The sequence below is a fragment of the Coenobita brevimanus genome, chromosome 26 (assembly GCF_032717465.1).
Source record: "Coenobita brevimanus isolate Jiangsu-jjx chromosome 26, ASM3271746v2, whole genome shotgun sequence".
Lineage (NCBI taxonomy): Eukaryota > Metazoa > Arthropoda > Malacostraca > Decapoda > Coenobitidae > Coenobita > Coenobita brevimanus.
The window spans coordinates 2,921,844-2,940,245 of NC_136979.1; the positions used below are offsets into that span (position 1 = coordinate 2,921,844).

Sequence of the window (18,402 nt, forward strand, 5' to 3'; positions counted from 1 at the left end):
AAATTTCTTATCATTGAATACAATCTTAGGAAGTCCTGCAATGGAAGTGATATTAGGAAAGCATGTTGCAGTCACCTTATTGTGCAAGCAAATGGGCATAAGAAACTGTGAATAATCGTGACCATTCATCTAACATCAATATACTGACATGGTGCAGAATAAGACATTTTGCAGGCCTCGTATTTTTATTTTTTTGTCTACTATATATATACTTTTTACAATGCTCATCTGTAAATGATACTTGAAAAAAGGAAATGAAATTGGACATGGCAATAGCAGAATTAAATGGTTTGTAGCAGCCGAATTTAGACAACTCCCGAAAAACTTGACGACAGTATTATTTGGTTATAGAAAAATAAAAAGGTATATGAATCAACATTTATTATTATTATTATTATTATTATTATTATTATTATATTGTTTAGATAATATACCGGTATCTACAAAACCACTTCATACCAGATTTTCACTAGACGCGTCCATGTACAACGATTCCAGTTTCGCCATTTTAAAGGTAATGATGTACTCCGAATGCGATTTTTCATGAGAACGTCACAATCTCTCTCGCTCTCTTTCTCTCTCTCTCTCTCTCTCTCTCTCTCTCTCTCTCTCTCTCTCTCTCAGTGATATGGAGCCTGTGACAAAGCCGCTTCTTTTAGCTAAATATGGTCGACTATAATTGCTAGCGAGGGATCAAAGGCAGAGAGAGAGAGAGAGAGAGAGAGAGAGGTGATGAAGAAAGGAATGGATAAGGGAATGGAGAAATCTAGAAAGAGGCAAAAGACGAAAGAAGGGATGAAGGCAGATTATTAGCTGAAAGAACAGGGATGGAGGAAGGAAGGGAGAGGGTGAAGGGTGGAGGAAGGAAGTGAGAGGGTGAGGGAAGAAAGGGTGGGAGGAAGAGGTTGAAGGTAGAAAGGGAGGAAGATTGAATGGAAGGATGGAGGTGATAAATTGCGAAGGAAGGGGATGAAGGAAGGAAGGAAGAAAGGAAAAAAGGAAGGAAAGAAGAAAGAGGGAGGGGATGCAGGAAGGAAGGAAGGGGCATGGTAAGAAGGAAGGGAGGGAAGGAGGGAGGGGATGAAGGAAGGGAGGAGCCTTGCGTTATTTCGACCAGTCATCTTTAACACTCCTTCCACTCCCACAGTCCCTCCTTTCCTCCCTTCCATCACTCCTTCCCTCCCTCCCATTCCTTCCTTCCACCCTTCTTTCCTTCTCTCCCTCCCTCTTCCTTCCTTCCTTCCTTCCTCCCTCCCTCCCTCCCTCCCTCCCTCCCTCCCTCCCTCCCTCCCTCCCTCCCTCCCTCCCTCCCTCCCTCCCTCCCTCCCTCCCTACAGTATAATTCTTTTTCCTTCCTTTCTTCCTCCCTCCCTCCCTATAATTCTTTTTCCTTCCTTTCTTCCTCCCTCCCTCCCTGTAATTCTTTTTCCATCCTTTCCTCTTCCCTCCCTCCTTCCCTCCCTTTCTCCTTTTTTTTCCTTCTTTCCGTCCTTCCTTCTTTCCTTCCTTCCTTTTAATCTTCAGTCAGTCCCCCCTTTCCTCCCCTCCCTTCCTCTCTCATTTCTTTATACCTACCACCCACCCACCCTCCCTCCATTCCTTTCTCCCTTCCCATTTTTTCTCCACCCTCCCTCCCTCCTTCCTCCATTTTCCTTGTTTTTATCATTCATGTAATTCTTTCCTCTCTCCTTCCCTCCCTACCTACCTCCTTTCCATATTTTTCTCATTCCCTTCATACTCTTTTAAGTTGTACCTTCGTTTCTTCCTTTCCCTTCTTTCTCACTCCTACCATTTTCATGTTTCCTTCTTCTCTCCCTATTTCCTGTCTGTCTTTCCACTTTCCTTCCTCCCCTTCTTCCTATCTTCCCTGTCTCTTTTCTTTTCACTGTCCTTTCCTTCTTTCTTCCTACCTTTCCCCCTCCCTTCGTTCCCCCTACCTTTCTCCCTACCTCGTTCCCCCTCTTCCTCCCAGCATCCCTTCCTTCATCCCTTCCCCTCTCCCTCCCCTTTTTTTTCCTCCCCTGTCCTTTTCTTTCATGTCTCCCTCTCTCAGTCCTTCTCCTCCATTCTCTTTCCTCCTTCCCTCCCTCCCTTAATCCTTCTTTCATCCCTTTCCTTCCTTTCTCCCTCCCTCCATCCCTCCTCCCCTCTTCTTCCTTCCTTCCTCCATCGGTCCGCTTCCTGCCTCCCCCTCTCCTCCTTTCCTCCATCCCTCCCCCTCTCCTCTTCCTTCCTCCATTGGTCCTCTTCCTTCCTCCTTCCCCCCTTCTCCCTTCCTTCCTCTTATAAGCTATTGATGCAACATCGATCCAAGAGTTGACTGTGTGGTGATGATTGGAGAAGACTCTGTGGAGATGACCGTGATGATGACTGGTGGTGGTGATTGTAATGATGACTGTGATGACTGGAGATGACTGTGGTAATGACTATGGAGGTGACTGGAGATGACTTTGGTGATGACTGTGGAGGTGACTGTGTGGTGGTGAGTGGTGATGAGTGGAGATGACTGTGTGGTGGTGAGTGGTGATGAGTGGAGATGACTGTGTGGTGATGTCTGGAAATTACTGTGTGGTGATGACTGTGTGGTGATAACAGGAGATGACTGTGTGGTGGTGGCTGGGGTGATGACAGTGATGAGTGTGGTGATTATGGTGATGACATGGTTGGCAATGACTGGAGATAAGTGTGGTGATAATTATGGTGATGTGATGACGTGGTGATTGGTGATGACTTAGTGATTGTGGTGATGACTATGGTGATGACGTGATGACAGTGGGAATAACTGGGTGCGATTGGTGATGAACTAAACGTGATAACTGATGATGATTGGTGATGAGCATGTAGTACGGTAATGAGTGATGGTGATGTGATGACGTGATTCGGTGTGGTGATGAGTCGATGGCGTGGTGATGACTTAAGCATGAGATGGCTTGATTAAATGTGATGAAGATACTGATACTACATGCGAATTTAGATGAGTCACGAGCTAGCTGATTCTCTCTCCCTCTCTCTCTCATTTTTACTTTCTTCAATTTATACTTTCTAATCTCTCTCTCTCTCTCTCTCTCTCTCTCATTTTTACTTTCTTCAATTTATACTTTCTAATCTCTCTCTCTCTCTCTCTCTCTCTCTCTCTCTCACTCTCATTTTTACTTTCTTCAGTTTATACTTTCTAATCTCTCTCTCTCTCTCTCTCTCTCTCTCTCTCTCTCTCTCTCTCTCTCTCATTTTTACTTTCTTCAGTTTATACTTTCTAATCTCTCTCTCTCTCTCTCTCTCTCTCTCTCATTTTTACTTTCTTCAGTTTATACTTTCTAATCACTCTCTCTCTCTCTCTCTCTCTCTCTCTCTCTCTCTCTCTCTCTCTCTCTCATTTTTACTTTCTTCAATTTATACTTTCTAATCTCTCTCTCTCTCTCTCTCTCTCTCTCTCTCTCTCTCTCTCTCTCTCTCTCTCTCTCATTTTTACTTTCTTCAGTTTATACTTTCTAATCTCTCTCTCTCTCTCTCTCTCTCTCTCTCTCTCTCTCTCTCTCTCTCTCTCATTTTTACTTTCTTCAGTTTATACTTTCTAATCACTCTCTCTCTCTCTCTCTCTCTCTCTCTCTCTCTCTCTCTCTCTCTCTCTCCCCGTATGTTTTCACCCCTGTTTGTTTGTTAGTTTGTCTGTTAGCAGGATTATTCAAAAACAAAAAGAGAGACCTGGACAATATTTGATGGTTGGATAGCCCATGCCCGAGGGAACAATCTATTAGGCTAACTTTTGGGACCGATCCGGATCATATTACAGATTCTGGGTCCGGAAAGCACTTTTTGCGAAACCCTAATCGGTGATGAGAAACCCTAACCCATTATGAAGAGTGGTTTGGAAATTACGTTGCCCTTGTCGGAGGGATGCGCTGCACTGAGTGCCCCTCTAGTTTAGACTGCTTTCTCTTCAGTTTATACTTTATGACTCTCTCTCTCTCTCTCTCTCTCTCTCTCTCTCTCTCTCTCCCCACCTGTTTCCCCAGACCCAACATAAACTTAGAGCATCAAATCTCACCAAGCAGCACAAGTTTGGGTCAGTGGCGAAGTTAGGGATAAAGTTATGTAATGAAGTTAGGAGTGTAAATAACTTCCCTTTGAGTGTATACTAGGAGGACGTGGCTCTGACCTAACTCGTATAATTTGACCTGATTTAACCCAGTCTAACTCCAGTCTAGCTGAACCTAACCTAATCTAGCCAAATGGAACAGAACTTTAGCTATTTTTTAAGTGTGTTCAACTCAGCATTATCTTGAGACCAGTTCTCCAACGTGCCACTCACCTTCTCATGTCACCACTTTACCACTAATACCTACCGTCTATATTGAATACATGCAAGGGCTGTCTCGTTTAGGGCTGATGTAATGGTCTTAGCGGGGGTGTTTATATGCCTATTGGTGAGTCTTGTGGAGGTTAAAATGGAAAATAAATAAAGTATATATGTTTTAACGAAATCCAGACCCTACGTTTATTCTCTGCCCGAACTTAATAAAACTACTTAACCGACTGTAATCTAAGTTATGCTACTGTACCCTAACTTAACCCATCCTAACTTACCATAATCTACCCCTAACTTAATCCTACCCTGCCTGAACCGAACGAATCTACTTAATCTACTGTGACCTAACTCTTCCTGACTTGCCATAATCTACCCCTAACTTAATCCATTTCGGTTCATCCTAACTAATTCTAAGCTTATTCAGTCTAACTTATGAGCTGAGCATAACTTACCAGTGAATAACCTAACTGTGCTTATTCTATCCTTGGCCTAACTGCTCATGCTAATCCCACCTGACTTTGCTCATTCTCACCTTAGTCTAACTTTGCTCATTCTAACTTTAGCCTGACTTTGCTGATTCTAAACCTCAGCTAACTCTGCTCATTCTAACCTCACCTAACAATGCTCATTCTAACCTCGCCTAACGTTGCTTATTCTAACCGTAGCCTAACTTTGCTCAGTCTAACCTTACCCAACCACTTCTAGCTTAGCCTACAATTACCCTACATTCTAGTTCCTAGCACTGAAGGGCTTGCATCTAGTCCTTCTTAACGCCTTCCCTACTAGAGATACAATAAATTGTAAGTGGGCAGTTAGAATGAGGCGGAAATGACGTAGTTGCAGTTAGAATGCGACGGAAATGACGTAATTGTAGTTAGAATGAGACGGAAATGACAATTGTAGTTAGAATGAGACGAAAATGACGTAATTGTAGTTAGAATGAGACGGAAATGACGTAATTGCAGTTAGAATGAGACGGAAATGACGTAATTGTACTTAGAATGAGACGGAAATGACGTAATTGTACTTAGAATGAGACGGAAAGGACGTAATTGTAGTTAGAATGAGACGGAAATGACGTAATTGTACTTAGAATGAGACGGAAATGACGTAATTGTACTTAGAATGAGACGGAAATGACGTACTTGTAGTTAGAATGAGACGGAAATGACGTAATTGTTGTTAGAATGAGACGGAAATGACGTAATTGTAGTTTGAATGAGACGGAAATGACGTAACTATTTTGAATGAGGCGGAAATGACGTGATTGTAGTTATAATGAGACGGAAATGACGTAATTGTAGTTAGAATGAGACGGAAATGACGTAATTGTGGTTAGAATGGGGCGGAAATGACATATAATTGTAGTTAGAATGAGGCGGAAATGACGTAATTGTAGTTAGAATGAGGCGGAAATGACGTAATTGTAATTAGAGTGAGACGGAAATGACGCAATTGTGGTTAGAATGAGACGGATATGACGTAATTGTAGTTTGAATGAGACGGAAATGACGTAATCGCAGGGAAGTTAAATAAAAGTTCCGAAAGAGAGCTGTGTTTGTTACGATGGTTCTACCCGTCATTATCATCATCATCATCATCATCATTATCATTATTTCCTCCTCCTCCTCCTCCTCCTCCTCATCATCATCATCATCATTATTATCATTATCTTCTCCCCCTCCTCCTCCTCCACCTCCTCCTCATCATCATCATTATCTCCTCCCCTCCTCCTCCACCTCATCATCATCATCATCATCCCCGCCTCATTTTTCTGTCATATAAATAAATAAAGTAGATAGTAGGCTATATATTTCCTTTATTGTTCGTCCAGCCATTGTGTTGTGAGTCAATATGGACATTACGGGAATCGATTGATGTGTGTGTGTGTGTGTGTGTGTGTGTGTGTGTGTGTGTGTGTGAGAGAGAGAGAGAGAGAGAGAGAGAGAGAGAGAGAGAGAGAGAGAGAGAGAGAGAAACCCTTCAACATTTTTTTCGAGTCCCCAATCCAACCTTCCACTACATTTCCCCCTCCTCATCCGGCCAGAAGTCCACTCCTTTACCACTCATCCATCTACGAAATCACTGAGAAGCAAGCATTTTAATCAGCTGTCTGAGGATACACAATATAACTCATTTTTCTCTTACTACCCATGCCCAATTTCCACTGCGTTCCCCCCACATACGGCCAGAAGTCCTCTCCTTTACCCCTCATCCACCTAGACACTCAGCCACTCCCCAGGTGAAAAATACCGCCTGTGAGTGTGTCTGGATTGCCACTCAGTAGGCCACTCACTGCCGAGGAGGTGAAACTTTGCAGGCTCCGATGGTGGGGCGTGCCGGTGGGAATACGAAAAGGAAAATCACTGAAACACACACACACACACACACACACACACACACACACACACACACACACACACACACACATTTTCTCCATTCCTTTCCAGCCCCTATTACTCTCTCTCTCTCTCTCTCTCTCTCTCTCTCTCTCTCTCTCTCTCTCTCTCTCTCCCTCCCTCTCTGGGTAGCTAGTAGGAAAGGGAGAAGTTTGGTCAAGTAGAAATAGCCCTAGTAGGTGAAGTAAAAAAAAAATAGTGACACGTGTGTGTGTGTGTGTGTGTGTGTGTGTGTGTGTGTGTTTGTGTGTGCTTTGTTGCCTTGTTTATATTTATGTATCCTTAGCATATTAAGTGTGTGTAACCTTAGCATATTAAGTGTTTTATTTGAGCTGTACCTGATAAAGTAATGATGCTATGGTGGTTCTCTCAGATTCCTTGGCTTATATTCTAGTCGGTTAAGGAAGCTCCCTAACACCTCTTCCTTAGCTATTTATTTAAGAATGTGACAGGTTAATATCCCTTTGTACGTTATTTATTCAGAAATTGGCGATACTGGAAGGATTTGGGTAACAAGGACAGTAAGGTGTGACATAAAAAAAAAAATCGCTCAGGAAATGGTGTTAGGGAGGCGGGTGGTACGGTTGAAATTTGTTAGTACTAGTCCTGAGTTTCTTCCTTATTTCAAGAGTAACTTATCTACGACGATTTTTCATAGACTTAAGAAGGGGGCGAGAATGTTGTATACGGTATTTATTTTTTTTACTTTTGTTATATGGATGGCTTTCGTTGGTAGCAAAACACTGGGCTTTATTTTGCACTTCTTTTTCACCTTCATCTTCATTCATCATCATCATCATCATCATCATCATTATTATCATCATCATAATCATTATCTTCTTCGTCTTCATCTTCTTCTTCTTCTTTCATCACCATCATCATCATTTCCTCCTCCTCCTCCTTCCTCTTGAGACCATGTGGGTGTGGACTGACGTATAATCTAGCACTGTATTGGCTGTATCAACTTGACAAGGTAGACTTTAACTTTCTCAGGTAACTCTCATATTCTGTCTAGATACGTAAGAGCTGAGGTACCTAGGGCAATTCTAGTATTAATTTGATTGATGATTTTGTCCCTGTTCAGCGTATGGTCTAAAATTCTACAGCTTTTATTGATGTATTAGATTGCTGTGGATTTTATTAACGTAGGGTTTAATTCTGCTCAGTGCTATCAGTGTGAATTTATATACGTTTGTCTTTATTTTCTACTGTTTTTTTTTCGTAATCGGTAGGCCTAAGTCTAATTGCCTCTCTTTAGACAAGCTGGTTATGTTGGGTTAATGTACCATTTTTTATTACTACCGTAGTTAGTTGAGTGACGTCATCCTCTCTCTCTCTCTCTCTCTCTCTCTCTCTCTCTCTCTCTCTCTCTCAGTATTCCAACATATCCTCCCACCAGCTTCCTCCCTCCATTCCCCCCTACTCCCCTGACCACCATCTCCCTTTCTTATTCCTTCCCAATTTCATATCCTTCGCCCTTCCCTCCCCCTGCCCCTTCCCCTCTACCCTCTTCCTCCTCTTCCCCCTCCCCTCCCCCTTCCCCCTCCCCTCTCCCTCTCATCCCTCTTTCCCCTCCTCCTCCTCCTCCCCATCTTCCCTCTCAATCTGCCCTAACAGAGGAAATTCAAGGGGATTCAGGGTCGAAGCCTTCTACAAAGAGGAAGGGGAAGAGGAGGAGGAAGAGGATGGATGAAAGGAGGAGGAGGAGGAGGAGGAAGAGGATGGAGGAAAGGAGGAGGAGGAAGAGGATGGAGGAAAGAAGGAGGAGGTGGTGGATGATGAGGACAGAGAAGAGGAGGAGGATAGAAAAGGGGAATAGGAGGTGAGGAGGAGGAGGAGGATAGAAAAGAGGAATAGGAGATGAAGAAAAGGAGGAGGAAGAAGAGGGGGAACAGCAGAGGAGGAGGACGGAGGAAATTATAGCAGTAGAAGGAAAAAGAGGACAGACTGGAAGAGGAGGAGGAGGAGGAGGAGGAGGAAATTAAGAAGCAGGAAGGGCAGAGGAGGAAGAAGAGGGTGTGGAAGGAAGCTAGTGTCCATAAAGTACAAGATAAAAGAATTAAATTTCGTATGTGTCTAGCAATACGTGGATATTGGGAGAGGGGAAGCAGCCCCCAACCGCCATTCCTCTCCCCACAATAACAATAAATAAAGATAAATAACAAAATAAATAGATAAGTAAATAAATAAATAAAAATAAAAATAAAGGATAAAAATAAAAAGGTATTCGTAGGTTTCTTAAATAAATGGATGTGTTATGTCCTTGTTTCTTTGATATGGTTTAAAATAGCGAGCTCTTCGTTTTGAATGCTGAGGTGTAGCAGTTTAAGCCGGAATATGATGCTAGTCACGAAGAAGATCTGTGGAAAAGATGTAGAACCTTTGATTTCCCTTATTCCGCCTTTGAGCTACCGTACGTTAAATAAGCTGCAAAAGGACGAAAATCTGGGCCAAGTTAAGGTGAAAAGAGTATAGTAGGTCAGCAGTATAAATGATGTGAATATTTATGCATGGTGTGATGACGTGAAATTAACAGGAAAAGGACGAAAATATGGACCAAGCTAAGGGGAAAGGACAATAGCTACTTTAAGAGTATATATTATGTAATGTGATGTGAAGAGGTACGTGAACTTAACTGGAGAAGGGCGTAAATATGAGCCAGGTTAAGCAGAGAAGAGTATTATGTGATGTGAAGAGGTACGTGAAATCAGCAGGAAAAGGACGAAAATACGAGGCAGGTTAAGTTGAAAAGAATATTATGTGGTGTGAAGAGGTACGTGAAATTAACAGGAAAAGGGCGAAAATACGAGCCAGGTTACGTTGAGAAGAGTATTATGTGATGAGAAGAGGTACGTGAAATTAACAGGAAAAAGGTAAAAATACGAGCCAGGTTACGTTGAGAAGAGTATTATGTGATGAGAAGAGGTACGTGAAATTAACAGGAAAAGGGCGAAAATAAGAGGTACGTGAAATTAACAGGAAAAGGGCGAAAATACGAGGTACGTGAAATTAACTGGAAAAAGGCGTTCAGAGTATAAATGGTGCGAATACTTACGTCCGGTGTGAATAGATGCTTGAGGCCGTCTGACATGCCCGGAAGTGTGATGCCCCTGACGAAGAAAATCACCAGCACCAGATAAGGGAAGGGCGCCGTCACGTACACCACCTGGGGGAGTGACGGACAGGTGGTGAGAATGATGATGATGATGATGTTGGTGGTGGTGGTGATGGTGGTGGTGTTGATTTTGATGATGGTGGTTTGGTAGTGTTGATGCTTGTGGTGATGTGGTGGTGACTGGTGATGATGTGGTGGTTGTGATGGTGATGAATGTGATGATGGTGAGAATATTCTAAGCTGAGCAAAATAGTCACGAAATGGCAAGATTAAATTTGATAAACACATCAAAACTATACGGCCTTAGTCCACAGCAGGAGGCTTTGTGAAAACTAGAGGCCCAAAGAAAACGCAAGTATTATTATAGTCAGCCTTAAAAAGATTCCTATAAAAATACCATAGTTAACTCTTTAGATAGTTTTCGCCAACAGTGTATTTCCTTGAGACCTCCTTTTCCTCCTCCTCGTACTCCTGCTTCTCCTCCTGCTCCTCTTCTTCCTCTTCCTCCTCCTCCTCCTCCTGGAAAAAGACTTGCCTCATTGCTTTCATTTCACGGTCGGTAAGATTTTAGTATACCATTTCAGCTAACGCCAGACGATTTTCCTCAGCCGTGTGAGTCAAAGGAGCCTTAATGACCTTATAGCACCTTTTGAGGGCAAGTTTAGCGGCCTCTTTGAACTTAGCCATCGTAGCTTCGGGTTTATCTGTAACGTGAACCCAGTGGACTGCAGGCTGAAGTTACTGTTCTTCACCAGTCACACCATCATTCTTCGAGGGATAGGGAGGGAAGCGAGGGACGTTTGTATAACCGGGCAGTGAATCCCTCCTCTCTCTCTTTTTCTGTGTGTGTGTGTGTGTGTGTGTGTGTGTGTGTGTGTGTGTGTGTGTGTGTGTGTGTGTGTGTGTGTGTGTGTGTGTGTGAATTTGCAAAAATTTATCCCCACATATGAAAAAGTTGTTTATTTGGGAGACAGAACACCTAATGGGGAGGCAACACACTCAGCCCGGCTTGGACCCTCTCTGAGCTTATTTTGGCAGCTCTGCATAGTCCCCCCTCCTTTACTGCCAGCTCGCCACCTCGTAAACGGGCACTGAATTGTGTACCCAGCCTCCTTGAATTCATGCCAGGTAGTGATGATGATGGTGGTGATGGTGGTGGTGGTGAAAGGTGTAGTAATGAGGGTGAAGGTGGTAATGAAGTGTGAGTGATAGTGGTTAAAATGATAGTGATGATGATACGATGGTGGTGATGATGGTGATGGTGATGCGGTGGTAATGGTGTAAATGATAGTGGTGATGATAGTGGTGGTGGTGATGATGATGATGATGATAATGATGTATGGGGTCATGAAATAAGGTACCCTGTCCTTTCGAAATAATGCCAGTTCAATTATTGTGATGATGATGATGGTGGTGGTAGTGATGATGGTGATGAAAATGGTGATGATGATCATGATGACAGTGATAGTAATGAGGTTGATGGTTACGGTATGTTGTTGGTATGGTTGTAATGAAGAGCGAATCATTGTGGTGAAAATAATAGTGATGATGATGATGGTGATGATGATGGTGATGATGATGGGGTACTGGAGCATATACCAAGCCACTTTGAAATGATGCCAGATTGCTGTGATGATGTTGGTGATGGTGGCCATGTCGGTGAAAGTGATGATAATGATGAAGATGGTGGTGGTAATGAACAGTGAGTGATAATGGTGAAAATGATAGTGATGAGGGTGTTGTTGGTGATGATAATGATGATGAAATGAATGATATTTTGTTATTCAGAAAAGAGAGAACCCAGTTTTTAAAGCCTTCACTTTATGCTGTCTAATCTGTACTCTCTCTCTCTCATTAGTTCTCACTTTTCCTCGCCTTTTTCCACCTTTTCTCCTTCATTTTCCTTCTCCCTCCCTCCCTGTCTCTCTCTGTCTTTGTCTGTCTGTCTGTCTGTCTGTCTGTCTGTCTGTCTCTCTCTCTCTCTCTCTCTCTCTCTCTCTCTCTCTCTCTCTCAGTCGCACATCAGTCGCACACGCATGAATTTATACACCTCCTCGCATAAACATTGATCCTCTTTACACCTTTTATTTCTTACTTGGATACAGGTACCAGGTAAAGGCCAACCCGCATGCAACAGAGACCTTGAAAAATTGCACTGATATATTTAGTCTAAGGTGGAAAATTTCTGTAGTTGGTGAGGTAGTGGTGGTGGTGGTTATGATGGTGGGGATTGGTGGTGGAGTGATGTTATGGTGGTGTTAGGCTGATGGTGGTGGTAGTGGTGGTGGTGGGTTTTGGTGGTGGAGTAATGTTATGGTGATGTTAAGCTGATGGTGGTGGTGGTGGTGATGGTGGTGGTGACAGAAGTTGTGGTTATGGTGGCAGATGGGGTGATAGTGATACCGTGGGTTGGAGTGATGAGTGGTTGTGGTGAAGATAATAATTATGGTGGTAGTGATGATGGGATTAATGGTGGTGAAGCGGGGAGGATAGTGACGATGGGACTTGGCGGAGTGATGATGGTGGTGGTAATTGTGGTGATGAATGTGGAAAGTTGGTGTGAGTGATGGTGATGATGGTGAGATGGTGGGGGGTGTGGCGGTGATGTGAAGATAGGAGTGATGATGGTGATGATAGGAATGGTGATGCTTATGGTGATGACGGAAGGCCTGGAGGTGATGATGGGAGTGACGGAGATGATATTTTGATTTGTGATGATAATGAGCCGGTAATGATGCTGCTGATGTTCTTGAGAGAGAGAGAGAGAGAGAGAGAGAGAGAGAGACGAAAAAGTGATATAGCAGCTGGAGAAAGGTAGAATAAAATAGAAATACAGAGAGAGAGAGAGAGAGAGAGAGAGAGAGAGAGAGAGAGAGAGAGAGAGAGAGATGACCACCACTACTGAATATGCTCCTCCCCCTTCCCCTCCTTTCCCCCCGATGGATCACTGGCATTTAGAGAAGCAGACGCGTGGGCGGTCATTATTCACACACACACACACACACACACACACACAGTCCATCAGTTAAGTATCAGTGAATCAGTCAGTCAGTCAGTTTGTATCTTCCTATCTATATATTTATCCATTTATCTACACTTATCCATCTCTATCTATCTATCTATCTATCTGTCTCTATCTATTTATCTATATTTATCTGTCTATAACTTTTTTTAGGGTTATATAGGTCTTCCGTCGTCTCCATAATTTGCAGAAAAATAGCCATTCATTTTAGCCATAGACACAACCATCTAGACGTGATAAATTACTTTGATAGGACTGTGGCCATTATTTCTCTCTCTCTCTCTCTCTCTCTCAACTCTGCGTCTGTCTCCCTCCCTCATCTCCTTGGCTATTTCCCCCTCTCTCTCTTTGCCTCGCTTAGCTCTAGAGGCAATACCCCCTTCCCTCCTTCCCCCTTGTGACTGTTTCCCCTTCCCTCCCTCCCTCCTGAAGGTATTTTTTCCCCTCCCCTCCTCTCTTAGCTCCCTGATTGTTTTTCTCTCCCTCCCTCAGCTCCTTTGGTTATTTCTTGCTCTCCCCCTCCCTCCCTCTCTCCCTCAGCTTCTGTTATTGTTTTTGCCTCTCTCCCTTCCTCCCTCCCTCCTCCCCATTGTCTGTTTCTCTCTTCCTCTCTCCCTCAGCTCCTCTGGTTATTTCTCCCTCCTTCTCTCCCTCCCTCAGTTCCTGTCTCTGTTTCTCTCTCCCTTTCTCCCTCAGCAAGCACCTGTAGTTATATCTCCCTTCCTCCCTCCCCCCCTCAGCTCCTGTTGCCGTTTTTATATTCTCTCGCCCTCCCTCCCTCCCTCCCTCCCTTAGTTTCTGTGGCTATTTCTCCCTTCCTCCCTCTCTCCCTCAGCTTCCGATTCTTTCTCCCTCTCTCCCTCAGCTCCTGTGTCTGAAAGAAGAAGGAAAGTTTGAAGAGCATGAGAAAGAGAATCATAATGGAAAGGAGAAAGAATGAAACAGATGAAACGGAGGAGGGATAGATAGATAGATAGATAGATAGATAGATAGATAGATAGATAGATAGATAGAGAGAGAGAGAGAGAGAGAGAGGAGTTGGGGAGGGAGTGTTTGGAAGGAGGTAGAGAATGGGTGGGGATGGGGATGAGGGTGAGGGTGTGTGTGGGTGGAGGACTGTGTGGGTGGAGATAGAGGTTACGTGGGGTGGGGGTGAGGGAGTGTGGTGGGGATAGGTTAGTGGGGGTGGGGGTGGGGGAGTGTGGTGGGGGTGGGGGAAGCTGCAATATAGGAGGGCAACTTTCCTGTCTGCTCTCCTAAACTTTACGATACAAACGATCGGGGTTATTGGCGTCATAGTACCAAGAGTAGATGTAGCAGAAGGGCGGTGTTATTATCATTATTATTATTATTATTATTATTAGTGGTAGTAGTAGTAACAGAAACAGCAGTAACAGTATCAGTAGCAGTAGCAGTCACAGTGTATATGTAACAATCCTATCTATAAGACATACATGCAATAAGACATGATCGGTTAAAGCAAGGGAGGCGAATCAGAGGAAAGAGAGGCAGACTACGATTGACTGAGGAGGAAGAAGTTAGAGAATATGTGCGGGAAGGCGGAATGGGATGGAGTGAGGGTGGGAAGTGGATGGGGAAGGGAGGCTGCGTCGAGAAAAAGGTTAAAGATTTAATATTTAATTTTTAGATGCGGTTGTTCTGGATAAAATTCCGGGGTAGGACGTCTGATGATGGATAGATAAATAGATAGACATAGATAGATGGCAGCGTGGAGGAGGAATGGCAGTTGTTTAAGAGTGCTGTGGTGGGGCATGCAGAAGAGGTGTGTGGTGTGAGACGTGTGGGTGGTGGTGTAAGAAAAGGAAGTGAATGGTGGTGCGAGGAAGTAAGTATGGCTGTGGCTGAGAAGAGACGTGCATATGAAGTGTGGCTGCAGAGGAAGGATGAGATGTCATATGAAAGGTATAAGGAGAAGAGGAATAGAGCGAGAAGGGCTGTGCGTGATGCTAAAGTGGCAGCAGATGAGAGGTGGGGTAGGCGGCTGACAGAGAATTTTCAGCAGAATAAGAAAATGTTTTGGAAGGAGGTGAAAAGGGTGCGAAAGGGAGAGTCTGGGAAGGAAGAACGAGTAAAATCAGAGGATGGAAGGATGTTAATTGAGATGGATGCAGTAAGGAAGAGATGGGCAGAGTATTTTGAAAGATTGTTAAATGTAGAGGAGGAAAGGGTGGCTGAGATTGTGGCGGATGGAAGGGTGCAAGGTATAAATGTGTTGGGAGAGTTGAATGATTCCTTGATCACGAAGGAGGAAGTGGAGAAGGCAGTAAAGGAGATGAAAACAGGGAAAGCTGCAGGTATGGATGGGTGTGCTGTGGAATGCCTGAAGGGTGGTGGAGTGACTATTGTTGACTGGTTAGTAAGATTGTTGAATGTGTGCTTTGAGAAAGGTATGGTGCCAATTGACTGGGCAAGTGCTTGTGTGGTCCCGTTGTATAAAGGCAAGGGTGATAAGTATGAATGTACTAGCTTTAGGGGTATAAGTCTGTTGAGTGTTGTAGGTAAGGTGTATGGTAGAGTGTTAATTATGAGAGTTAGAGAGGGTACAGAGGGAGTGATTAGTGATGAGCAGTGTGGCTTTAGGAGAGGGAGGGGATGCGTTGATCAGGTGTTTGCTGTGAGACAAGTGTGTGAAAAGTATTTAGCGGAAGGCAAGGATGTGTTTTGGGCATTTATGGATTTAGAGAAAGCGTATGATAGAATTGATAGGGAGGCTTTGTGGACTGTTTTAAGATTGTATGGACTTGATGGTAGGTTACTAAAAGGGGTGAAAAGTTTTTATGTAAATAGTAGAGCGTGTGTAAGAGTGGGAAATGCTGTGAGTGATTGGTTTCCCGTGAGAGTGGGGCTGCGACAGGGATGTGTGATGTCGCCTTGGTTGTTTAATATTTATATGGATGGTGTTGTAAGGGAGGTGAATGCAAGAGTTTTAGGTGGTCTGAGTCTGGTAAATGTTGATGGAGGAGAGTGGAATCTGAAGCAGCTGCTGTTTGCAGATGATACTGCACTGGTGACTGATTCAGAGGAGAGATTGAGACAGTTGGTAGAGGAGTTTGGAAGGGTGTGTGAAAGGAGGAAATTGAAAGTAAATGAGAATAAGAGTAAAGTGATGAAGTGTACGAGGTTGATAGATGGTAGGGGGATGAATATAGTTTTGAATGGTGAGTTGCTTGAGGAGGTAGATTGTTTTAAATATCTAGGGTCACATGTTGCTGTGGATGGAAGAATAGATGCAGAAGTGAAGTTTAGAATAAATGAAGTAGGAAAGGTGCTGGGAGGAATGAAAAAAGTGTTTAAATGTCGTTCGCTTAGAATGGATGTAAAGAGAAGGCTGTATGAGGGTGTTGTGGTACCGACTGCATTATATGGGGCTGAAACATGGAATATGGGTGTAGCAGAGAGGAAAAGTTTGAATGTAATGGAGATGAGATGTCTGAGGAGTATGTGTGGAGTGACGCGTATGGATCGGGTGCGAAATGATGAAGTGCGAAGGAGAACTGGAGTTGTTCGGGAGATGGCTGGCAGAGTTGAGTAGAGGGTGTTGCAATGGTTTGGGCATATGGAGAGAATGGATAATGAGCGATTGATGAAAAAGATAACTAGATCTGATGTGAGAGGTGTAAGGCTGAGAGGAAGACCACGAATAGGATAGATGGACAGTGTGAAGAGAGCGCTGGATGTGAGAGGGATGTCTGTTGAGCAAGGAAGAGTGGCTGTGCGTGACAGAAATAAATGGAGAGAAATTGTGAATGAATAAGTGATGACGCAGCCCTGAGGGGATATTCTCCCGCATTTGGTCTGATCAGCTAGTCAGGTCAGGTGCGGGTAAGGGGATGGGTCTGTTATGATGTGGCAGGGGTAAACCAGTTCTGCTGTCGGGCCCTGCTGCGGATGTCACTGATTGCATTGCCCAGTTGACCCTTGTGCGGTGTGGTGCGGTGAGGATCTGTCCGTTCTCCCCTTTGGGGCTAAGATGCGAATGAATGTGTTTGAATGGATGAGTAAATGGAGAGTGAGTCATCCTGTCTCGGCTACCTCCCTTTCCTTGGGGGAAGCAGCCTAGGTATATAGATAGATAGATAGATTGATAGCGTCAGATATTATCGTTGGGCGTCAGATGATAGATAATTTCATGTGATCGTCAGATGATAAAGATATTGATGGATTGATGGCCTTTTATTGATTGTGTGTGTGTGTGTGTGTGTGTGTGTGTGTGTGTGTGTGTGTGTGTGTGTGTGTGTGTGTCCGTCCAAATCTGAGCATAGAGTGACAGTCCTTTCCCTTATTCCCAGTACTTCTACATACCAGACTCTTTCCTGTGTCACCATTTCGGCACTAATACCCACCGTCCTTATTGAATATATGCTTGAGTTGGGAGGGGCGAGGAAGGGATAAATGTATGACGTCAGTGGGTCGTGGAGGATGAGTAAAATAGAACGAAACTCTAATAAACAGAAGCTCTTTGTTATACTCTGAGATCAACTTTGCTTTCTTATTGTATTTATTTATTTATTTACTTGGACAGCAGACCACCTCCCTAACCACTGGACCACCATCACCTCCCCTTAACAATGCGGTTCTGTTTGCTTACACTGTGTCGCTAAATTTGTTAAGCCTTTCAGTACGATGAAGTCTTAGATGATCTTTATCCTCCAGACGATTTTCTTCAGTCAAGGAAAGACCTCTCGTAACGATGGGTCTGTGTGTCTGTGTATCCTTTCTTGCAACCTTTTCTTTTTTTCCTTATTTTGTTTCTAGTTTTGTAGATTACCTTGGAAATTGGGGTGTTTATTAAGGCTGTTTCTTGCCCTTCAGTTCGGTCATTAATTTCTGTTAAATGGGGTAGAAGCATTTAGAGATAAGATAAAGAAGTACAAATGACGCTATCGTAGTGAAGAGGTTACAGTAAGGAAGATAGTGTAGTTCCACATCGGGGTCTTGGGTTCGTATTCTCGTCGATCAAGGAAGCTCCCTAACACCTTTTCCTGAGCGATTTATTTTGTTTATTGCACCTTACTGTCCTGTTCTGTGTTATATAGCAACGAGTAAACCTAACATCGCCATACTATGCGTAAATAACGTACAAAAGGATATTAACCAGTCATAGCCATAAAAGTAAATCGCTAAGGAAGAGGTGCTAGGGAGCCTCCTTACCCCACGAGAATACGAGCCTCAGAAACCCCACAATATAGGGTTAGCCGGGCGTGGAAATGGAGCAGAGTAATGGGGTCCAGGCAGAGAGGCATAGCAGTCTGGAGATGGAAACGAGAACCCGTCGCCATTTAATATTGGATTCCATGCTCGTGAAGGAGAGAGAGAGAGAGAGAGAGAGAGAGACGTAATGTGGGGCGAGACTTCTTCGTCCTCGGTCTCGTCTCTCCCAGCTATTATATGGGTCAAGGAGAAAGTTTTTACACCTACATAAATTTCCTTTTTTTCTTTTTTTTTCTGCGATTTTCGACTAGAGAGACTGGTGGATCTGGGAAGCCCTCTTACTGTGCTATCCTTGTCTTGAACGTATAGAATTCATATCATAGTCTAT

At 43.7% G+C, this 18,402-nt stretch overlaps 1 protein-coding gene across 1 annotated transcript in view; it reads right to left on the minus strand.

Annotated features, from left to right (window-relative positions):
* Nucleotides 1-18,402, minus strand: part of LOC145394047 (sodium-dependent neutral amino acid transporter B(0)AT3-like) — a 124,956-nt gene that overhangs the window by 17,133 nt on the left and 89,421 nt on the right. Inside the window, exon 8 of the mRNA XM_080268016.1 lies at nucleotides 9,761-9,871. Coding sequence (XP_080124142.1) covers nucleotides 9,761-9,871 — 111 coding nt within the window. The remainder of the gene's footprint in view (nucleotides 1-9,760; nucleotides 9,872-18,402) is intronic.